This window comes from Triticum urartu, chromosome 3A, assembly GCF_056163025.1.
Source record: "Triticum urartu cultivar PI428250 chromosome 3A, HENAU_Tu73, whole genome shotgun sequence".
NCBI classification, from domain to species: Eukaryota; Viridiplantae; Streptophyta; class Magnoliopsida; order Poales; family Poaceae; genus Triticum; species Triticum urartu.
The window spans coordinates 36,958,225-36,977,387 of NC_141875.1; the positions used below are offsets into that span (position 1 = coordinate 36,958,225).

Below are 19,163 nucleotides of genomic sequence, written 5' to 3' on the forward strand. Positions count from 1 at the left end.
TGATCCCTGAAGACGAAGAATTCTATGTGGACCTTGAGTCCGTATGATTATATTTGTAAGAGATAATTATTGTATATATGTAGCCGGTAGTGTCAGATAGATATACAAGAACTTGTTGTTCGACCAATCTCTCGGAGAAGGAGAGGTGGTCGATATCACTTCTCTCTGTATATATGCATATATGTTCATGACGATCTTCTGTTTCCTTCGTTTGCTTACTAGCTAGCTAGCGTGTCTAGTCCTCTCTATATACGTATGTATAGTACGTAGCGTCGACCAAGCACGGACATAACAGAGGACACTTCTCTCTATTAATTATAACTAGCTAACACAATATATGAAACACCTAAATTAACCCCCCAAAACCCCCAACCCCCCCTCCCCCCTTTCAAAAAAAACAAAAACCCCAGCCACAGAAGTGCTGACGCGTGGATGCCTACTGCGCACTGCCCACGTGGAGGGCCTTTAGTCCCGGTTCTGGATTGAACCGGGACTAAAGGGGGGAGGTATTAGTACCGACACTTTAGTCCCGGTTCTGGAACCGGGACTAAAGGCCCTTACGAACCGGGACTATAGGCCCTTTTTCTACCAGTGCCCCCCTCTTCCCCTTCCTCCTTCAGGATGGGCTGCAACTAGGAAACATAGTATAAGATCCTATCATTTTTGAAGAAAGTAGAAAGAGAATAATAAATATAATTATACCCACTATTTTATTAATTACTATTTAAGTTCATAAATATAAGATGTTTTGGATATTTCAATATGGACTACATACGGACTAAAATGAGTGAATAAACACACTAAAAGTTAGAACATCTTATATTTGTGAACAGAGGGAGCAACACCCTATGTTCACAGTTTATTTGGTTTATGTCATAGACATGCCTTGCCACATTTCATATTTCTATGGTCCATGGGTCATAGACCTAATTGTGGCCCACCCTTTGTTGACAAACCATCACATTTCCTAAACTTTTATGTTGCAAAACTAATGTTGGATAAAAAATGCTTGACAGGCTAACACCATCCGAGTAATCACTTAATTTCTTAGAAACCATTCCCTGATGTATTTTCTTTACATGTTCTTGGGACTCTCTCCACATTGGGAGACCTAATTGCCAAATACTATTCAAGAATTAGATTAACATTTGGACTGTCTAGTCTCTCCATTCTCATTTATTCTTGTTCAACATTTGCAGAAGAGAGTTTCCTATGTGGCATTTCTGGTAGTCGTATTTACCCCGGCGCACAACAATTGCAAAAAAAAAAACTAATAAACATGTCGCAATAGAGAAATACAGATGGAGAACAAGAGATGAAGCCAACGGATGATAAATTCCTGCATATTGACACTAAGTTTCTTCTCATTCATCAGCAAATATGCATATGTAGTCCCGTTGATCGTCCATAGTAGAACATCAGTAAAAGCCGAAGAGGAAAAAGTAGTGAGAACGACAAGACTTGACGATGCAATAGTACAAGAACCTTCAATCTACTGCAATCATGTCCATGGAATTTGATTGGATCAAAGCTGTTCAATTTTCCTTTTTGTACATTATAATGACATGACTATATGGTTTTTTGTATGAACACAAGAGGTTTTAAGATGGTTTGTGACTCTGATCGACATTGATCTCATGGCTTTAATCCAAATATGTTGAGTGTTCCCTGTCACAAGTGCCCCCTCCAAGTTGACATTTGTTAAATTTACCTGCATGATGAAACAAGAAAAGCTAAATCACAATAATAAGTTCGCTGAACCGAATGTATGATGTTCAGCCAAATCAGAGCAGCACAAGCATATAACTGTTTATTTTGAACCTAAACTATCATAATATCCTGCTGTGTACGCTGTCGAGCGACTGATGTACCTTTGTCTCATTTTCCAGCTAGAAGCCGTCGTTTCTAAGGTCGGCGTCAGAGACATCAGCGTTAGAAGTATAATGCGTTTGAGATAGAGATAGAATTAGTAATGTTTTGTCTTGTACTCCAAGTTTCTACCCCACCATGTACTCTATATAATCCCTCACGAGGGTTAGATCACAACAATATAATATTCATTCATCCTACAATTTCTATATGGTATTAGAGCGGTAACGACGCTGATCCTAAAACCTTACACCACTTCTGCAGCGCACCACCCCCGAGCCCCGAGGAGAGGGGGCACGACACCCGATCAATCAAAGATTAGATTGTTCTCGCAGTTTAGATTCAAATTTTCAGTTCCCCGTCATTAGATCAATTTCAGTTTTAGAAATTCTCATTAAATTAGTTTTTCCATTAGCTATCAAAAAAAATCCGACGATCTTTAGATGCAATTCGGTGAAAAGAAAATGCATTCTCATACGTCAGGCGTAGGCATCCATCCCGTTCGTATACGCGCATCTCCCGGCGGCTGCGTCTGCACCGACTTCTTCATCCGATCTGATCAAGCCGTCGCCAATAAACCAGAAGGCGGCACACTCATGCGGCGGGGCAGGTTGACCCTGTCACGACCGCACGATCGACTGCAACGCGCGCGAACTACGGGTAGCCGGCGACTTGAGCGAGATCGCGAGGAGCAGGCGTACGCGGGGCTCGGGCGGCGGAGCAGCGCCAGCTTCGATCCGGGCTACACACGGCAGGCAACAGCTGTCTCCACGCGCGGGACTCCAGCCCAGGAACAAGTTGGCTTCATCGATCTAGCAACCAACCATGAGCTAGGCACACAAGGAGATCAGCAGAATCATTATGTTTGCATGCAGCCATGCAGGTAATTTCCATCGGTGCTAACCACTTCGTCTATCCAGAGCACACAGGACGGCGCTTCTCGCGATCGAATCCGTGTAGGCAATATGCCTATACCAATAAGATCGTCCGGCGCGGCCCTGTCTCTGTTCGGACCCGCTGTCCACCATCTAGCGATCTGCATCTGCACCAAACCATCATCTACACCGAGTGCTGCATCCCGAGCCCAGCTACATCACCTCCTGCATCGACCAACGCCGCCGATCTGTACCTTCACCGAGCTGTCTAACCTGCACCGAGCAATCTGCACCGACCTGCGCCACATCATTGAGCTGTATGACTACATCACGCTCAAGAAGAAAAAAGAATCTTAGTCGAGCACATCTATGAGAAGCGACCGTGACATGCACCGACTTCTCCGACGCGACACGGCATTGACACATCGTCGTCGCCAGGGACGCCTTCAAGTGACATCATCGTTGACACGCCGCTGCAAAGTCATTGCCGACACTTCATCGCCAAGGTCTTCATCAACATGGTCTTGACCAACAACTTTGTCAACACACCGCCGCCGCCTCGTCCACAAGATGGATACCTAGCGTCTAACAGACTTTTCTGCAAGACGCGACCTCGACGACGGCAATGACCACGTCACGACGACGGCATCAACCACGTCATCCACGACAGCACGACTGCATCGACACATCGTCACTATAGTGACGACCCCTACACGGCCACACGGTTCTGGCAAAACCGATGTGTGGTCGATGGGTTTTCTCTAGTCCTGCCAAAACCGGTGGACTCATCGCTGACGGCACACTCTGACATTCGCAAGGTGCATCGTTCACGACTGCAGTTTCGTCCTCTACAACATAGTGCATTTTTTTCGTCTCTGGCTTTGTGTGGCTTCATCATCCACGACGACTACACCATCGACTATGACTACCTCGACCACGGTTACATCACCATCATCGGCTACCTCGACATCACATTAATGGCTACATCTACAGTTACTCATCGGCAACAACTCCAGTCAACAGCGTCCGCGTTGTCACTAGTGTCCACGCCACTCCCGCTGTGACTATGGGAGGGAATAGAGGAGAGACAAGGAAGGCACCAGAAGGAGACGCAGTCACCGCCCTAGGTGCCGACACATCAGAGACGACAGAAGCGCAAGACTTCAAATTCAGTCGCAATCGTGCGCTTCGCTCCCGCTACGACTGAGCGGGAATATTAGAAGTATAATGTGTTTGAGATAGAGATAGAATTAGTAATGTCTTGTCTTGTACTCCAAGTCTCTACCCCATCATGTACTCTATATAATCCCAGGGTTAGATCACAACAACACAATATTCATCCATCCTACAATTTCTACAATCAGTACCTAAGTCACCATCAAACAGCCAAAATTTTGTAGGCAGTCATAACTTCATGGCTTGACTCTTGGCATATGCAGTGCAGGAATCACAAGTTCAAAACAACCACCTGTTAGGTCTGCATCGAGGAAGCTGGCGGCAAGCAGCTTTGCACGGTTTCGCCTCTGAAGTTGTTCCGCCGCAGTATAGACTGCAGCTAGGACACAGATTTAGAAAAACAGCCAAAACACTCTGAATATTCAGTGGTTCAGTTTTATTTCTTCAATGAAAGTTCGGTCAGAACCTGCGTGCTACATGAATCTATCCAAATCCAAGTACATGAATCTATCCAAGGACCAGCCCTGGTGTGGATTCCGGCCTAACCCCGGCCTGCCAAGTCAAAAGTCGACACTAGATGGCATGATTAGAGTCAGTGCGCCTGACACCATAGTAGCAAACCCCGCCCTTAGATAACCATGTGAATACATAGCATGCATATCCAGCTTTGAACGGTGAAGAAAGTGGGTGCTATTCCCACGTGATATTATATGCTGATCAGACCACTTGTGCACTAAATTAAACGCCGATGATCGAACCCATGTATAATGCATTGTACTCTCCCTCTGTAAAAAAATATAAGATCGTTTACATCACTAGTTTATATTAATCTAAATGATCTTATATTTCATTACGGAGGGGGTATCTAGCTAGCTAGTGCATCATCTGAGAGTGGACAACAGAAAGCTAGTGCATTTTTATTCGAGGTTCGTGCCTATAAAGCAAGGCGCAATGGGGAACACTCAAACTCCGAACCATGTTCTCGCCTCTGCCTTGCAGCTGTAGGCACTCCAAAACAAGAAGAAGAAGAACAACAACAAGAAAGAAGGAGGAGGGAAAACCTGGAAAGGAGATCCCTAGGTACGTATGTGATTCACACCACGACACGATCGATCCATGAATAAATGAATAATATGTCTGCCAAAATATGCTTCCTCCGTCCTTATTTCTATTGCGCCCAAATATTTCAAGGTTCAATTTTGACAATCATTTTGACCAGCAAAACATGTTTATGCGTCATAAAAGTTATAGTTTCCGACAGTATAATTTAGTATTTCAATATGCATCTGACGTGAGATTTATAGGTTAAAAATCTGACGCCCATAGGTACGTCGTATCTCGATTGAATGCATGGCAATTAGTAGCTGCAACATGGCAATTTTTTCTGACAATTTTGCACTACATGGCAATTTTCATTTTGAAACATGGTGAATCCTTTACTACGTAAGCATGGTAAATTTATCTGTTTTCACATGACAAATCTGGGCTTCGCTGAGAAACACTAAGAATATGATGTCGGACTTTAACATTTACCATAACTTAAGAACATGTGACTAATATATTAAGGGTCCAATTATTGCTCCAATTCAATCACGAAACAGGATGGTACCATGTAAATAGAGATGTAGGGAGTACTCCCTCCGTTTCTTTTTACTCCGCATATAAAATTTGGTCAAAGTCAAACTGCACAAAGTTTGACCAAATTTATATAAAAAATATGAACATCTATAATACTAAAACTATATAGTATGAACATACGTTTCATGGTGCATCTGATAATGTTGATTTCATATTGTAAATGTTTATATTTTTTAATATAAAGTTAGTCAAACTCTACAAAGCTTGACTTTGACCAAACTTTATATGCGGACTAAAAAGAAACGGAGGGAGTATTATATTAGTAGTATTGACTACTTAAAATTAACCTTCACCTTATGTATGCATACATAGAGAATACTGATGATCGATCAACATATACATGTATGCAGAGCAACCTGGCCATGAAAGTGAATACAGTCGAAAAGCTACTTCTCTTGGTGTTGGTGACCTTCAGTGCACATCATGTGGTCGTCGTGTGCAGCTCCTCCTTCTTACATGGAAATGTCACAGATATGTTATCACTGCTTGACTTTAAGGATGCAATCAGTCTCGATCCACAACAAGCCTTCATGTCTTGGAATGATAGCACCCACTTTTGCAATTGGGAAGGTGTCTTGTGCACAGTGAAGGCTCCACGTCGTGTCATCTCTCTAAACCTTACAAGTCGAGGTTTAATAGGACAAATCTCTCCTTCACTTGGGAACCTAACATTTCTACATTCTCTAGCCCTGACAGAGAACACACTTACTGGAGACATCCCAACCTCCCTCGGTCACCTGCATCGCCTCCAAACCCTACGTCTGAATAATAACACACTGCAAGGAAGGATACCGAGTTTTGCAAACTGCACAGAGCTAAAGGTGTTTCATGTTGCATTTAACAATCTAGTCGGCCAATTTCCTGCTGATTTTCCTCCTCACCTTCAGATGTTGCAGGTTTCAGATAATAACCTTACTGGCACCATCCCACCTTCTCTTGCCAATATCACGACACTAACCCACATTACCTTCTCTTATAATCACATCAGGGGAAATATTCCAAGTGAGTTTGCAGATTTGGCTAGCCTGCAGTACCTGTATGCAGCTGTCAACCAGCTAACAGACAGATTTCCACAAGCCATCTTGAATCTTTCTACTCTCATCGGCCTTGACCTTGGTCCCAATGGTCTAAGTGGAGAGGTACCACCAAATCTCTGTGCCTCTCTGCCCAATCTCCAGATACTTGTATTAGCGGAGAACTTCTTTATAGGAAACATTCCTAGTTCATTCACTAATGCTTCCAATATATATGATGTTGATTTATCAATCAACAACTTCACCGGATTGGTGCCCACCACGATTGGTAGACTTACCAAACTCTCATATTTAAATCTTGGACAAAATCAACTCCAAGCTAATAGCAAGCAAGATTGGGTGTTTTTGGACAACTTAGGTAACTGCACTGAGCTACAGATGTTCTCCCTGAGTTCGAATCGTATATCGGGGCATGTACCAAGTTCACTGGGTAACCTTTCCAATCAACTCCAAGAATTATACCTGGGAGAAAATCAACTATCAGGAGATTTTCCTTCGGGCATAGCGAACCTTTGCAACCTTATTCTGTTATCATTGGGGGCTAATCACTTTACGGGTGTGGTTCCGGAGTGGATAGGGACAGTTAAAACTTTGCAACTAGTAGATTTAGGAGGAAACTACTTCACCGGGGGTATTCCATCATCCTTGTCAAACTTGTCTCAATTAGGATCTCTATATCTTGACTCGAACCAGTTCATTGGTCATATACCACCAAGCCTCGGAACCTTACCAATGCTTCAATGTTTGGACATTTACAACAATAATCTTAGTGGTAGAATTCCAATGGAGATCTTCAAAATTCCAACACTGTTCATACTTAAATTGTCTTCCAACAGCCTTGATGGACAACTTCCTACCGACATTGGAAATGCCAAACAACTCGTACATTTGTTACTTTCATCGAACAAGCTATCCGGAGATATTCCAAACACTTTGGGTGATTGTGAAAGTTTAGAAGACATCGAGCTAGGCTCGAATATTTACAGCGGAAGTATTCCTGCTTCATTAGGCAACATAAGCGGCCTCAAAGTTTTGAATTTGTCTGCCAATAACTTAACTGGGTCAATACCAACATCTCTTGTCAACCTACAACTTCTTGAGAAACTAGATTTGTCATTCAACCATCTAAAAGGAGAGGTTCCAACAAAAGGGATATTTAAGAATGCAACTATTGTGCGGATTGATGGAAATCAGGGGCTTTGTGGTGGGGTATTAGAGTTACACATGCTAGCATGTTCTGTTATGCCTTTAAATTCAATTAGGCACAAGAGATCCCTGATGCTCAAAATAATTACTCCAATAGCCAGCATGGTGTCACTTGCTATGGTCATATTTGTTTTATTTCTTTGGAGAGGAAAACACAAGAGGAATTCTGTATCACTGCCATCATTTGCTACAAAATTTCTCAAAGTTTCTTTCAACGACCTAGCCAAAGCAACACATGGATTCTCAACGTCCAACCTAATTGGCAGAGGGAGTTATAGTTCTGTATACCAAGGAAAACTAGTGGAATATGAAAATGAGGTCGCCATAAAAGTCTTCAACTTAGAGACAAGAGGAGCGCAAAAGAGCTTCATTGCAGAATGTAATGTGTTGAGAAATGTGCGGCACCGTAATCTGGTCCATATCATAACTGCATGCTCAAGCATCGATTCTAATGGTAATGACTTCAAGGCCCTAGTGTACGAGCTGATGCCAAGAGGAGACTTACATAAACTGCTATACTCGAACCGGGACCATGAAGGCTCTTCTGATTGGTACGTCATTACAATGGCCCAACGCATAAGCATTTTGGTGGATGTAGCAGATGCACTGGAGTACCTACACCACAACAACGAAGGCACAATGGTTCATTGTGATTTGAAGCCTAGCAACATTCTTTTGGATGACAATATGACAGCTCATGTTGGAGACTTTGGCCTGGCAAGATTCAAAGTTGGCTCAACTACATCATCTCAGTGTAATTCAAGTTCTTCTTCGGTTGCCGTAATGGGAACAATTGGATATGTTGCTCCAGGTAATTGACTCTTAATAAAATCATGTCAGCACATTTATTTTCTCCATTGTATATCAATGAAAGCAAAATTCACTACTTCTCTATTCATTAATCTGTAGAATATGCAAGAGGTGGTCAAGTTTCAACAGCCGCGGATGTTTACAGCTTTGGTGTCGTTCTCCTCGAGATATTCATTCGAAGAAGGCCAACTAATGACATATTTAAGGATGGACTGAACATTGTGAAGTTTACAGAGATTAGCTTCCCTGATAGGGTATTGGAGATGGTCGATCCCCAGCTGCTACAGGAGTTGGAGGAAACTCCAGTGGCATTGAGGGAAAAAGGTGTAAATTGTCTGCTACCTATTCTAAACATTGGCCTTTGCTGCACCAAGTCATCTCCAGGTGAACGCATCAACATGCAGGAGGTGTCTGCCAAGCTACATGGAATCAAGGATGCATATTTGAGAAGCAGTTCTGTTGTTTCAGTAACATTAGCTACCTGAATAAGTTGTTGTACTTGTATAATTGACGTTTATCACATACTCCCTCCGTTCCGAATTACTTGTCGCGGGTATGAATGTATCTAGATGTATTTTAGTTCTAGATACATCCATTTCTGCGATGAGTAATTTGAAACGGAGGGAGTATAATGTATGTAAGGACGCAGATTTACAACCAAACCCTCTGTGTGTTACTGTATCAGCCCAGGGCACTGAAAAACTGAGATGAATAGCATTTTCATGTATCAATATTACAAAACAAACATATATTTTATTTACTACTCCCTCCGATTCATATTTATTGTCGCTGATTTAGCACAAAGTAGTACTTGTATAAGGAGAAAGGAACAAAAGAATAAGTTCTGTGTGATGGTCACTCAACGGGATACAGAGTTTCCAGCAAAATTCAGACCAGCCATGTACTCCTACTTAGTCTGAACCCAAACGATTATATATGATCTGCTTTGCTGCCACCGTGTAGCTACTACTGTAACCTTGTCACATTTGCCAGAGAGATGTTTCTAAGTAGATCAGCGTCCGAGAGACAGGCACCTGTGCTGACAATCACACATTTTTTTTCCCAGAACTTGACACATGACAGTGAGCAAGCATCACGACAACTAGTTGACTCTCTACTAGTTGGGACAGACGAGAATATAAGGAACAAATGCAAACCAGTGGCCTGCCTGTAGGGTCTGCTTCAGGCGCCGAGCAGCTTTGTGCCTTTGAAGTGTGAAGTTTGTCTAAGAACACATATTCAGAAGGGGAGTGCTTCGGTACAACCCCCCCCCCCCCCCCCCCCCTCCCCTCCCCCTAAAACGTATAGTGGGTAGTATGATAATTTCACATTAGGTATAGGAATACCCACCCGACACCGTACGTCGCGCGCGACGTCGTACGCCCGCCCGCCCGCCCGCATACCCGCACCCGTCGCCGTACGCCCTCACGTCTCGACGTTGGTGTCGACAGTTTTTGGAGGAAAGAAAAAGACACGGTAGCCGCCGACGCCCGCTGTCGAAACCCTGAACCCTAATGCATCCAGGCCGTCTCCACGTTGGCCCCCATCTGCACGAAGTCGCCGTCGCCCGAGTCGCGGCCCAAACAGGCCGCCGCGCGTGCCCCGGCGCCTTTACCGCTGCCGGCGCGCGTGCCCGCCGCCGCATTCCATTCCCGTCGCCCAGATGGCCGCCCACCCGCGATCTACGTCGCCGCCTCCCTCCGCGCACTACGCCTACTACGACCAGCCATCGTCCTCACGCCGTCGACACCTGCCTCCGCCGGCCAGCAACGTCACGCCATCATCACGTTCGTCATCGGAGGAAATGGATCCGGCTGAAATCCTCGCCGCCGTGCAAGAGGTTGGTTTGAGACATTGTTGTGCTTGATAAGATAGTTGTTTTAAGGATGATGTTACACGGCATTTGATTCATCGTACAATTTTTTTAACTATATATAGTTAGAGGAGGAGGGAAATTATGATGGCGATGATTACGGCGAGGACAACGAAACCTCGTCACGGAATATGGATGAACCTCGTGAGGAGAAGTACATGAGTTTGGATGAATCTTATAGTGGCAATGTAAGTGTGATCAATGTTGATAAAACAATAAATATGAGGGGGTAAATATGATAGACCGCACGGAAAATTTAATATTTTTTGCATGATGCAGTGACATGGCGATGATGATGATGATATGGATATAGATGATTCATTTGCTGAAAGTGCACTCCGGGTATGTTATTAATAAAATCAGAGAAGAAATGACATAATAACCATATGAGCGCTTACATGTTTCTTTTTGCAATGCGCGCAGATGGACGAGGACGGGGACTTTGTGAGGAATATTATGGACGATGAAAGTGACAAATCGCACGTTGATGCATCTCATGATGACAGCTCTAGCAAAGTAAGTTTTGAAACTTACATCACTACAGTATATTTTAAAATTATAACTGACTGACATAAATGGTTTAATGCATTAATTTACAGGGAGATGTAGATGGTACAAGCGGGAATGATGAGCATGTTGGTGATGATCTGTTTAATTTTGACATCGGATTTGATGAATATCAGCAAGAATCATTGGACATGCATTGGAAGGTCATGAGGAAGACGTTCAAGTCATTAGGAGATGCTTACAATTTCTATAATCAGTATGCGTACGAGCGTGGTTTCCGCGTAAGAAAGGACTCACTGAAATATTCGAAAGGTCCTGAGGCAACTAAGCACTTGAGAAAGTATGTGTGTGCGAGAGCTGGGAAACGACAGGCAAAACGTTGTACAATGGAAGGCAGGACCCGCAGGCTGAGAGGGGAGACTCGTTGCTTCTGCGATGCGCATATAACTTTGAAACTTGATAAAGAGCGTGACGTTTGGTATGTCAGCAGTTTCAATGATGATCACAGTCACGTTCTAGCTAGACCGGATGAAGTCACGTTTCTTCGGTCTCACAATTAGATAAAAAAATATCAGAAGGCTGAGATCTTAACCATGGCAGGTGCTGGAATCAGGAAACATATGATTTATGATCAACTCGTCAGTAGGTCCGGGTCATATGCAAAGGCTGGTTTTGGGAGGAAGAAGCTTTATAACATGTGTTATAGAGAAAAAATGAAGTTGCTTGCGCAAGGTGATGCAGACACTGCCATTGGGATCATGATGACCAGAAAAGAGAGAGATCCAGATTTCTTCTTTAATCACACCGTCGATGATGAAGGAAGGCTGAAAAACATATTCCGGTGTGATTCTCAATCACGTCGAGACTATGTTGACTACGGTGATGTGACAGTCTTCGACAGCACATACAGGATGAATAGGTATGGCATGCCATTTTTGTCGGTCTGAACAACCACCGTTGCACCACGGTATTCGGTTGTGCTCTTGTGTCTGACGAGACGGAAGATACATATGTCTGGCTGCTTCAGACGTTTTTGAGGGCTCACTGTCAGAAGAGGCCCAGGTCAGTAATTACTGATGGAGATGCATCTATGATTAAGGCCATAAGAAAGGTACTTTCGGAGGTTTGGCATCGTCTTTGCTCGTGGCATATTGAGAAGAACATGCAGAAACACCTTCATCATAAGTCTCTAAAGGAGTTCAGGTCTCTACTTTATTATGCCACTTCAAAAAAGGTATTCGAGGAGAGATGGGCAGCGTTTACCGCCAAATGGCAGTCGGAGAAAACAAAGACATGGTTACGTAGGATGTACAAGAAGAAAAGGCTTTGGACTGCATCATATCTGTCAGGTGGGTTTTTCTTAGGTATGCGAAGTAACCAGCGAAGTGAGAGTCTGAATTCATGCCTTCACTTGCATCTAGACTCCGGTATGACTATTGTTGATATGATTGTGCACTATGAGAACTGCATAGTTCGTCTCCGTGAGAATGAGGCGCATGACGATTACACAAACTCACAGACAGTTCTAGTACCAGTATTGGATGAGTGTAAAGATATTGAGAAATCAGCTGCCCGTGAGTTCACTGCGGCAAACTTTTATATCTTGCAGGAAGATATGAAGAAGGCACGGGAGCTAGAGGTCCTTGAGAGACTGAGAGGAGCAGACACTCACAGATTCATACTGACATGGAAGGAAAATAGAGATATCAGATTCACTGTGGACTACACCCCAGGTAACTTAGAAGAAACTGTGAAGTGCAGTTGCAGAAGCATGTATCGCAAAGGACTTCCTTGCAAACATATTCTTCACGTTCTGATTCAGCTACGCTTACGTGAGATACCTAAGTGTTTAGTACTGCGGAGGTTGAGCCAAGTTGCAAGGGGTGGACTTCCCGTGAAGCGCACTAGCGATCTGTTTGCATGGGGATGGGCAGGTGCAGGGGACAGAGCTAGGTACAACGAGTTGACTATCTTATCTGCTGAAGCAACTCATAAAGCATGCCATAAACTATTTTTATTCGACAAGTTGAAGGCGGCTCTGAGGGACATAATAGATAATGATTACACTGAGGAGGATGAGCCTGGTGCGGAGGTACAGTTTGTGAACGACGATGCATTCGAGCCTAATCAAGATCATGGTCTTGTTCGTGATCCTGCAAAAGTTAACACCAAAGGCGCACCAAAACAGAATGTTAAAGGCCGCGGTAAGGATGGTCCTGATGTCACTAAAAATGGGCGACCAAAAGCTTTTGATGAGAAAAGCAAACGTCAATGTGGACAGTGCGGTGTTGCGGGTCATTATAAGTCCACGTGCCCTCAAAATCCTAAGTATGATTTTCTTATGTTATTGTATATGTTATTGTTTAAACCGAATTTATTTGTTCATTGTGAATTAACACATATCTTATTGTTATGTAGGAACTTTGCTTAACTTGTGGAGTATGGAAGATTGGTTCACCCTTTGATTGAAGATAGTTTTATTATGGATGGCTATGGAAGATCGTTCCACCCTTTCATTGAAGACAATTTTTTAATGTTCTATACATTTGATCTTGAATAATTGTTATAATATGTTATATGAACTTATTTTACTTCGTTGATGTCAGACTATTTGGTTTTGATGACAGACTATGTAATGCAAGAAGGAGTTTTACTTTGTTTATTTTGATGTGTTAATTTTTACTATTAATTTTGTGCAAGTCACTGTTGTTTATTTTGACATGCTCATTTTTGCATAATACTGCCGTTGCTGTTTACTGTATATTTTCTGCATTGCACGGTCGTTGTCGCTTAGAACGCCGTCATTTAAAAAAAACACCCGACAAGTGCGCCGGCGGCACTGTCCCACAGTGGCAGCGTCGGCCGGCGGCACTGTCCCACAGGGCAGAGTCGGACGGCGGCAGCAGTACGAGGCAACGAAAGGAGTTTGATAGCCTATGTGCCGCCGGGTATATAAGCCGGTCGTCGCGCGCTTCGTCGGCCGAGGTGGGACTAAACATTCCAAGTCGCCCCGCGTGCTACTTGGGCCGTCGTCGCGCCGCGTGCTACTTGGGCCGTCGTCGCGCCGCGGGCGGAAACAATGGTATTGGGCCGGCCCACGTGGTCACGCGCGTCGCTGCAGGCACGGCGGCTGCGATAGCTAAGTTTTAGTCCCACCTCGCCCGACGGAGCGCGCGACGACCAGCTTATATACCCGGCGGCGCACTTGCAGTCGAGCGTCCTTAATTAGTTATGCTACCCGTCGTTTGACGCTGCCCTGTTGGACAGTGCCGTCGGTCCTGTCTGACGTCAGACTGGCCGGCGCACTTGTCGGCAATTTTTTTTGTAGAAAAGGAAATTAAGAACGTCGGTGTTATAATAAGCGACGGCGACAGTGCTTTAAAGTGCATAATAAATACATGTACATTTTTTTTAACATTCAGCAATATAGGAAAACAATTTGACGACTGCACAACTATAAATATGAAGATTTCAAATGTAAAGACAACGGCATGAAGACAACATAATAATCCAAATGTCATTCTCGACTTAAATATTCAAAATAGTAGTGTTTTCTTCATCACAAGATATGATAGTCGAAATAAATGTAAACATTATTTGAGCTTACAAAATTTTCTTGTATAAAAATTTTGCCACATTTATTTCTTCTTTGCAAGCCGGATAACTTTGTCCTTCACATCGTTGAGCGTATTTCTCTCCGAAAAAATAAGCTGCGCAATCATTAAGTCCCTCGATTTATCAATTGACCCCTGTTAGAACTTCATATTAGTACAATTCAAATAGTATTACATAATGAATTTAATTGAATATAAGCATTTGAAATAAAACCAGACCTGAGAAAAATGGCTTGTCCATTTTTCACCGTTCCAATATTGAAAGCATCGAAGAACAAATATTCCACATGAATTGCTGGTCCGTACAAACAACGGTTCATAAGTTCGCATTTGAGGTAAGATATTAAACAATATGAAAGTATTCACTCACCCGTCTTCTTGTTGTGGGATGTTATACGTTTTGATAGGCCAGGTAGACACATCTGGAAAATTCACAGCACCGCTCGCATTCGCATCACGTATGTCATATCCAAGTTGATTTTTCTGTTCATATACATGATAGCACGAAAAGAATTTAACATAGTTCAGTTACTAAATGATAATTTCAATATGCCCATGTAAATTTATGCCGTACCAGCTCCTCAACTTTTTCTGTAATTTCACTGTCAAGTTCGGGTCCCATCAAAGAATTAAGAACGTGGAACTCTTCCTTCAGGCGATGCATGACAACCGAAACCCAGTGGGTATTTCCCTTATTAAGAGGAATATAAAGCTGCATCACAACGAAAATATGATGCAATCAACATATACTATCTTATTATTTATATCCCATATATGCATACTTTAAGGCAGTTGAACTTACCTTATATTTTTTAAAATACTCATCGGTGCATCTATTCAAGGGTCCATTCTTCTTCGCCACAACTTCGTTGTCATTTTTTCCTCCCTGGGTGTCCGGTCTAAATTCAAGTAACCAATTGACCAGCCAGGTTGGCATTATATGACGATCTTCACCAACAACTCCCAACAGATACGACGAATAAGCATTGATAACCTGAAAATAATTTAAATGATGTATAACAATTCCAATTTGCATTGAATGCTAATGGAAAACAGAACAATAACTTACATCACCGGTTAACCATTCATGGTCAAGAATCTTACAAGCCCTCTCTGCACTCAGACCTTCGCGCATGCCATCATTGAATATTTCCTTCTTTCTATGTTTTGCTGACCGCTGATAAGCACGAACAAACTTAACACTAGCTTTAATCACATCGTATTCTTCTTCAAAGACTTCTTTCTTGAATAGTTCTGCAATACATGACGGTAATATGTTAATAATTCAATGATAAGTAGTAATTACAGCTCAAAAATAATATGATAAAACTCACTTGCTTTTGCTGAACGCTTTGCACGCTTTGTAGGTATAACGGGAATATAAGGAGACTTTATAAGGTTTGATCGTCTCCGCTTCCGTTTCCCTACACCCTTCTCCTGTACCTCATCTTCTCCAATACAATCTACCGATCCACGTGATGCGATTTCATCTGTTCCTAAAGATGTAACGGATTTCTCATCAGATACCTCAGGAACTTCAATAGGATCTTCTTTATCACCCTTGAAACTATCGAAATATTCAGGTGTGCAATAATAAGGTGTCTTCTCTTCAGAATCATTAATATCATCTTCATCATCCTCTTGCGCATTCTTTTTTCCCGATGTTTTGAAATTTTCCACGTCAGGATTATATACAAATTCCTTACGAGGTTTTCCACCATAGTTTCTACTTTCACTATTTTCACCATAGTCATTCTCTTCTTCTTTTTCACTATCACCGGCTTTGTAAAATACAACGCTTTTGTTCAATTTCTCTATGACCCTTTGTGATTAAAAATTAGTTGTAATTAGTTATGTGACACATCGAAAACCATTGTGAACGGCAAAATCAGAAAACTTGTACCTGTGCGCATAGCTCCGGCATACGAAGCATATCCTTACGAATGTGCTTCAGCTCAGTCAAAATCCGATCCATAATAGGGTTCTGGGTAGCTGAAGCCTCAGATGTACTCACGTCTGTTCTCCTTCCAGTAATGTTAGACTTTCTCGTACTGGATTTCTTGTTCTTTTCAGCTTGTTCCATTCTTATTTTGTTTAAGCGGTACTCTTCAGTAATGGTGTCATCGATCTACAACATAAAGAATCATACAATCATATTTAATTAATAATTAATTGCAGACTTTAAATGGAAAAATAAATATTTAACGTATTACCATTCCAACACCACGACCATTTTGAAAGTCGTACTTGTCTCTTTTCTCCGCTGCCGCTTCTGTCCAATTCCTCATCAAGGGGCTCAACAATGCTAAAGGATCATACTTTGGACCGGTGCTTGGCTGCACCTTCTCCCAATATAGATACTGCAAAACAAACAAACAACCATTTAGCATGTGTTACACTATTATTACATAATACAACTATTTAATTTAAAAAATAAATCATACCTGCAGAAGTGCTAGGTTGCCACGTGGCCATTCCCTAACACGACCGGGCTACAAGACCGTACCAATCTCCGACAAACAAAACCGCAAAGTGAATGCGTTCCAGTTAAACTTTTTTATCTGCCTGACATCTTGCACTAGTGCATAATAATTCTTCAGAATGTACTCATTAGACACTGGTGCAATTATAGTCCCTAACAGGACGAGAAATGCCATCCGAACAAATTCATCGTCCGCGTTTTTATTTCTCACAATCTTCTCAATAAGATCATCAATCAATATTTTACCATTCTTCTTGTTAACAAAACTAGCTGGAATTTTTTTATTGCTTTGCCTTGGTCCATACTCAAAAAACTAGAAACATCAACTCCTTCATTCTTCAAACCAAATATAGCAAACACATCATCAGGCCTCAGTGAAATCAACCCTTTTTTTTTCTGGCTGCCTCTTGCACCATGAATTTTTTACTACTAGGATTGTAACCTTGAATCATAAGCGCAAGGAAATTATCACGCATCTTGACCGAAGGTATTCATAACATGCCCTCCATCTCCGTTTCGTAAAACGTAAATCGCTGACTTGATGTTAACTTATTAACAAGAGTAACCCATTTTTCTACAGAACATGCAATCACACCATCGATGTCCATACTGCATATAAAAATATCTATGTGACGTTGCACGTAGCTAATGTGTTATATAATGTTGAAAATTTTAAAATATATACCTGCCTGACGGCGACTACAGCGGGCGACGGCGATCACAGCGGCTGACGGCGGCGTCTGACGGCATGTTCACAACCGGCGCTGACGGCGAGTGGTGACGTCGGCCGCTGACGACCGGCGCTGACGAAGGGTGGTGACGTCAACTATTGCTGGGTGACGACGGGCGTTGACGGTGGGCGTTGACGACCGGCGCTGACGGCGGGTGGTGACCTCGACTAGTGCGGGCTGACGGCGGCGCGACGCTGTCGGGCGGGGAACGACAGTGTGGACGGCGGCGGGCGACGGGGATCAGATCGGGCGCGTCGTCGGCACGTACGAAGCAAAAAGGGCATGCGCGCCGTGATTGGGCGACGTGCGCGGTTGTCGGGAATATTCCCTCGGATAGCGACGGCTCGTGCAGATATTGGGCAGATATTTTGCTGCGTCGGGCCCGCGGCGATTATTAAGTGGGCGACGGCCAGTCTACAATATTGAATATGTATTGATTTATTTATTTGTATAATTTTGTTATTTAGTGTATTTTTTATAAATTTTGCACGAAAAACAAACATGTTTTGTGCCCAATTTTTTTTCACGGGCCACAGTGACCATGCAGGGCACGCACGCAAAAATTTGCCGCGTTTCGAGTCCGTATGGATTTTCTACGATTTTCCGGGCCGAAAACCCCTAAAATACTGTCCGGACGTGACGCAACTTGCGTTCGTTGTCGGATTTCGTTCATTTTGGCCGTGAGGTGCCCGGGTAGGGCCCCACACGCGCTGCCAAAAGTTGGATGCATTCCGTGAAACCGCTCAGGTACTTGCTGTGGAAGGGGGTGATTTCGGTATGGCCGGAGGGGACCCTCGGTCGCACGTCTCCGCTTCGCATCCGCCAAACGTGCCCAATTTTTTTTCACGGGCCACAGTGACCATGCAGGGCACGCACGCAAAAAATTGCCGCGTTTCGAGTCAGTATGGATTTTGTACGATTTTCCGGGCCGAAAACCCCTAAAATACTGCCCGGACGTGACGCAACTTGCGTTCGTTGTCGGATTTCGTTCATTTTGGCCGTGGGGTGCCCGGGTGGGGCCCCACACGCGCTGCCAAAAGTTGGGTGCATTCCGTGAAACCGCTCAGGTACTTGCTGTGGAAGGGGGTGGTTTCGATATGGCCGGAGGGGACCCTCGGTCGCACGTCTCCGCTTCGCATCCGCCAAACGTGCCCAATTTTTTTTTCACGGGCCACAATGACCATGCAGGGCACGCACGCAAAAATTTGCCGCGTTTCGAGTCCGTATGGATTTTCTACGATTTTCTGGGCCGAAAACCCCTAAAATACTGCCAGGACATGACGCAACTTGCGTTCCTTGTCGGATTTCGTTCATTTTGGCCGTGGGGTGCCCGGGTGGGGCCTCACAC

The 19,163-nt window shown here is 43.5% G+C and overlaps 1 protein-coding gene and 1 pseudogene across 2 annotated transcripts; both read left to right on the forward strand.

Annotated features, from left to right (window-relative positions):
* The first annotated feature begins 4,875 nt into the window (after positions 1-4,875).
* Positions 4,876-9,385, forward strand: LOC125542565 (uncharacterized). Of its 2 annotated transcripts, XM_048705644.2 has the most exons (3): positions 4,876-5,000; positions 5,909-8,609; positions 8,708-9,385. In XM_048705644.2, exons 2-3 carry the CDS (start codon positions 5,921-5,923, stop codon positions 9,091-9,093), a joined length of 3,075 nt encoding a protein of 1,024 aa, XP_048561601.2. In that variant the 5' UTR covers positions 4,876-5,000; positions 5,909-5,920; the 3' UTR covers positions 9,094-9,385. The 2 variants fall into 2 exon arrangements, with proteins under 2 accessions (XP_048561601.2, XP_087402315.1); XM_087546189.1 differs by lacking the exon at positions 4,876-5,000 and having other exon boundaries at positions 5,903-8,609.
* Positions 9,386-10,271: 886 nt separating this feature from the next.
* On the forward strand, positions 10,272-14,483 carry LOC125546561 (uncharacterized; annotated as a pseudogene).
* Positions 14,484-19,163: the final 4,680 nt, after the last annotated feature.

What these genes read in the sequence shown, in the direction of transcription:
- LOC125542565 (XM_087546189.1), top strand. Translation starts at nt 5,903, where the DNA reads ATGCAGAGCAACCTGGCCATGAAAGTGAATACAGTCGAAAAGCTACTT. An exon ending in AATTGGATATGTTGCTCCAG is followed by an intron (nt 8,610 to 8,707) that starts GTAATTGACTCT and finishes ATTAATCTGTAG; the next exon opens with AATATGCAAGAGGTGGTCAA.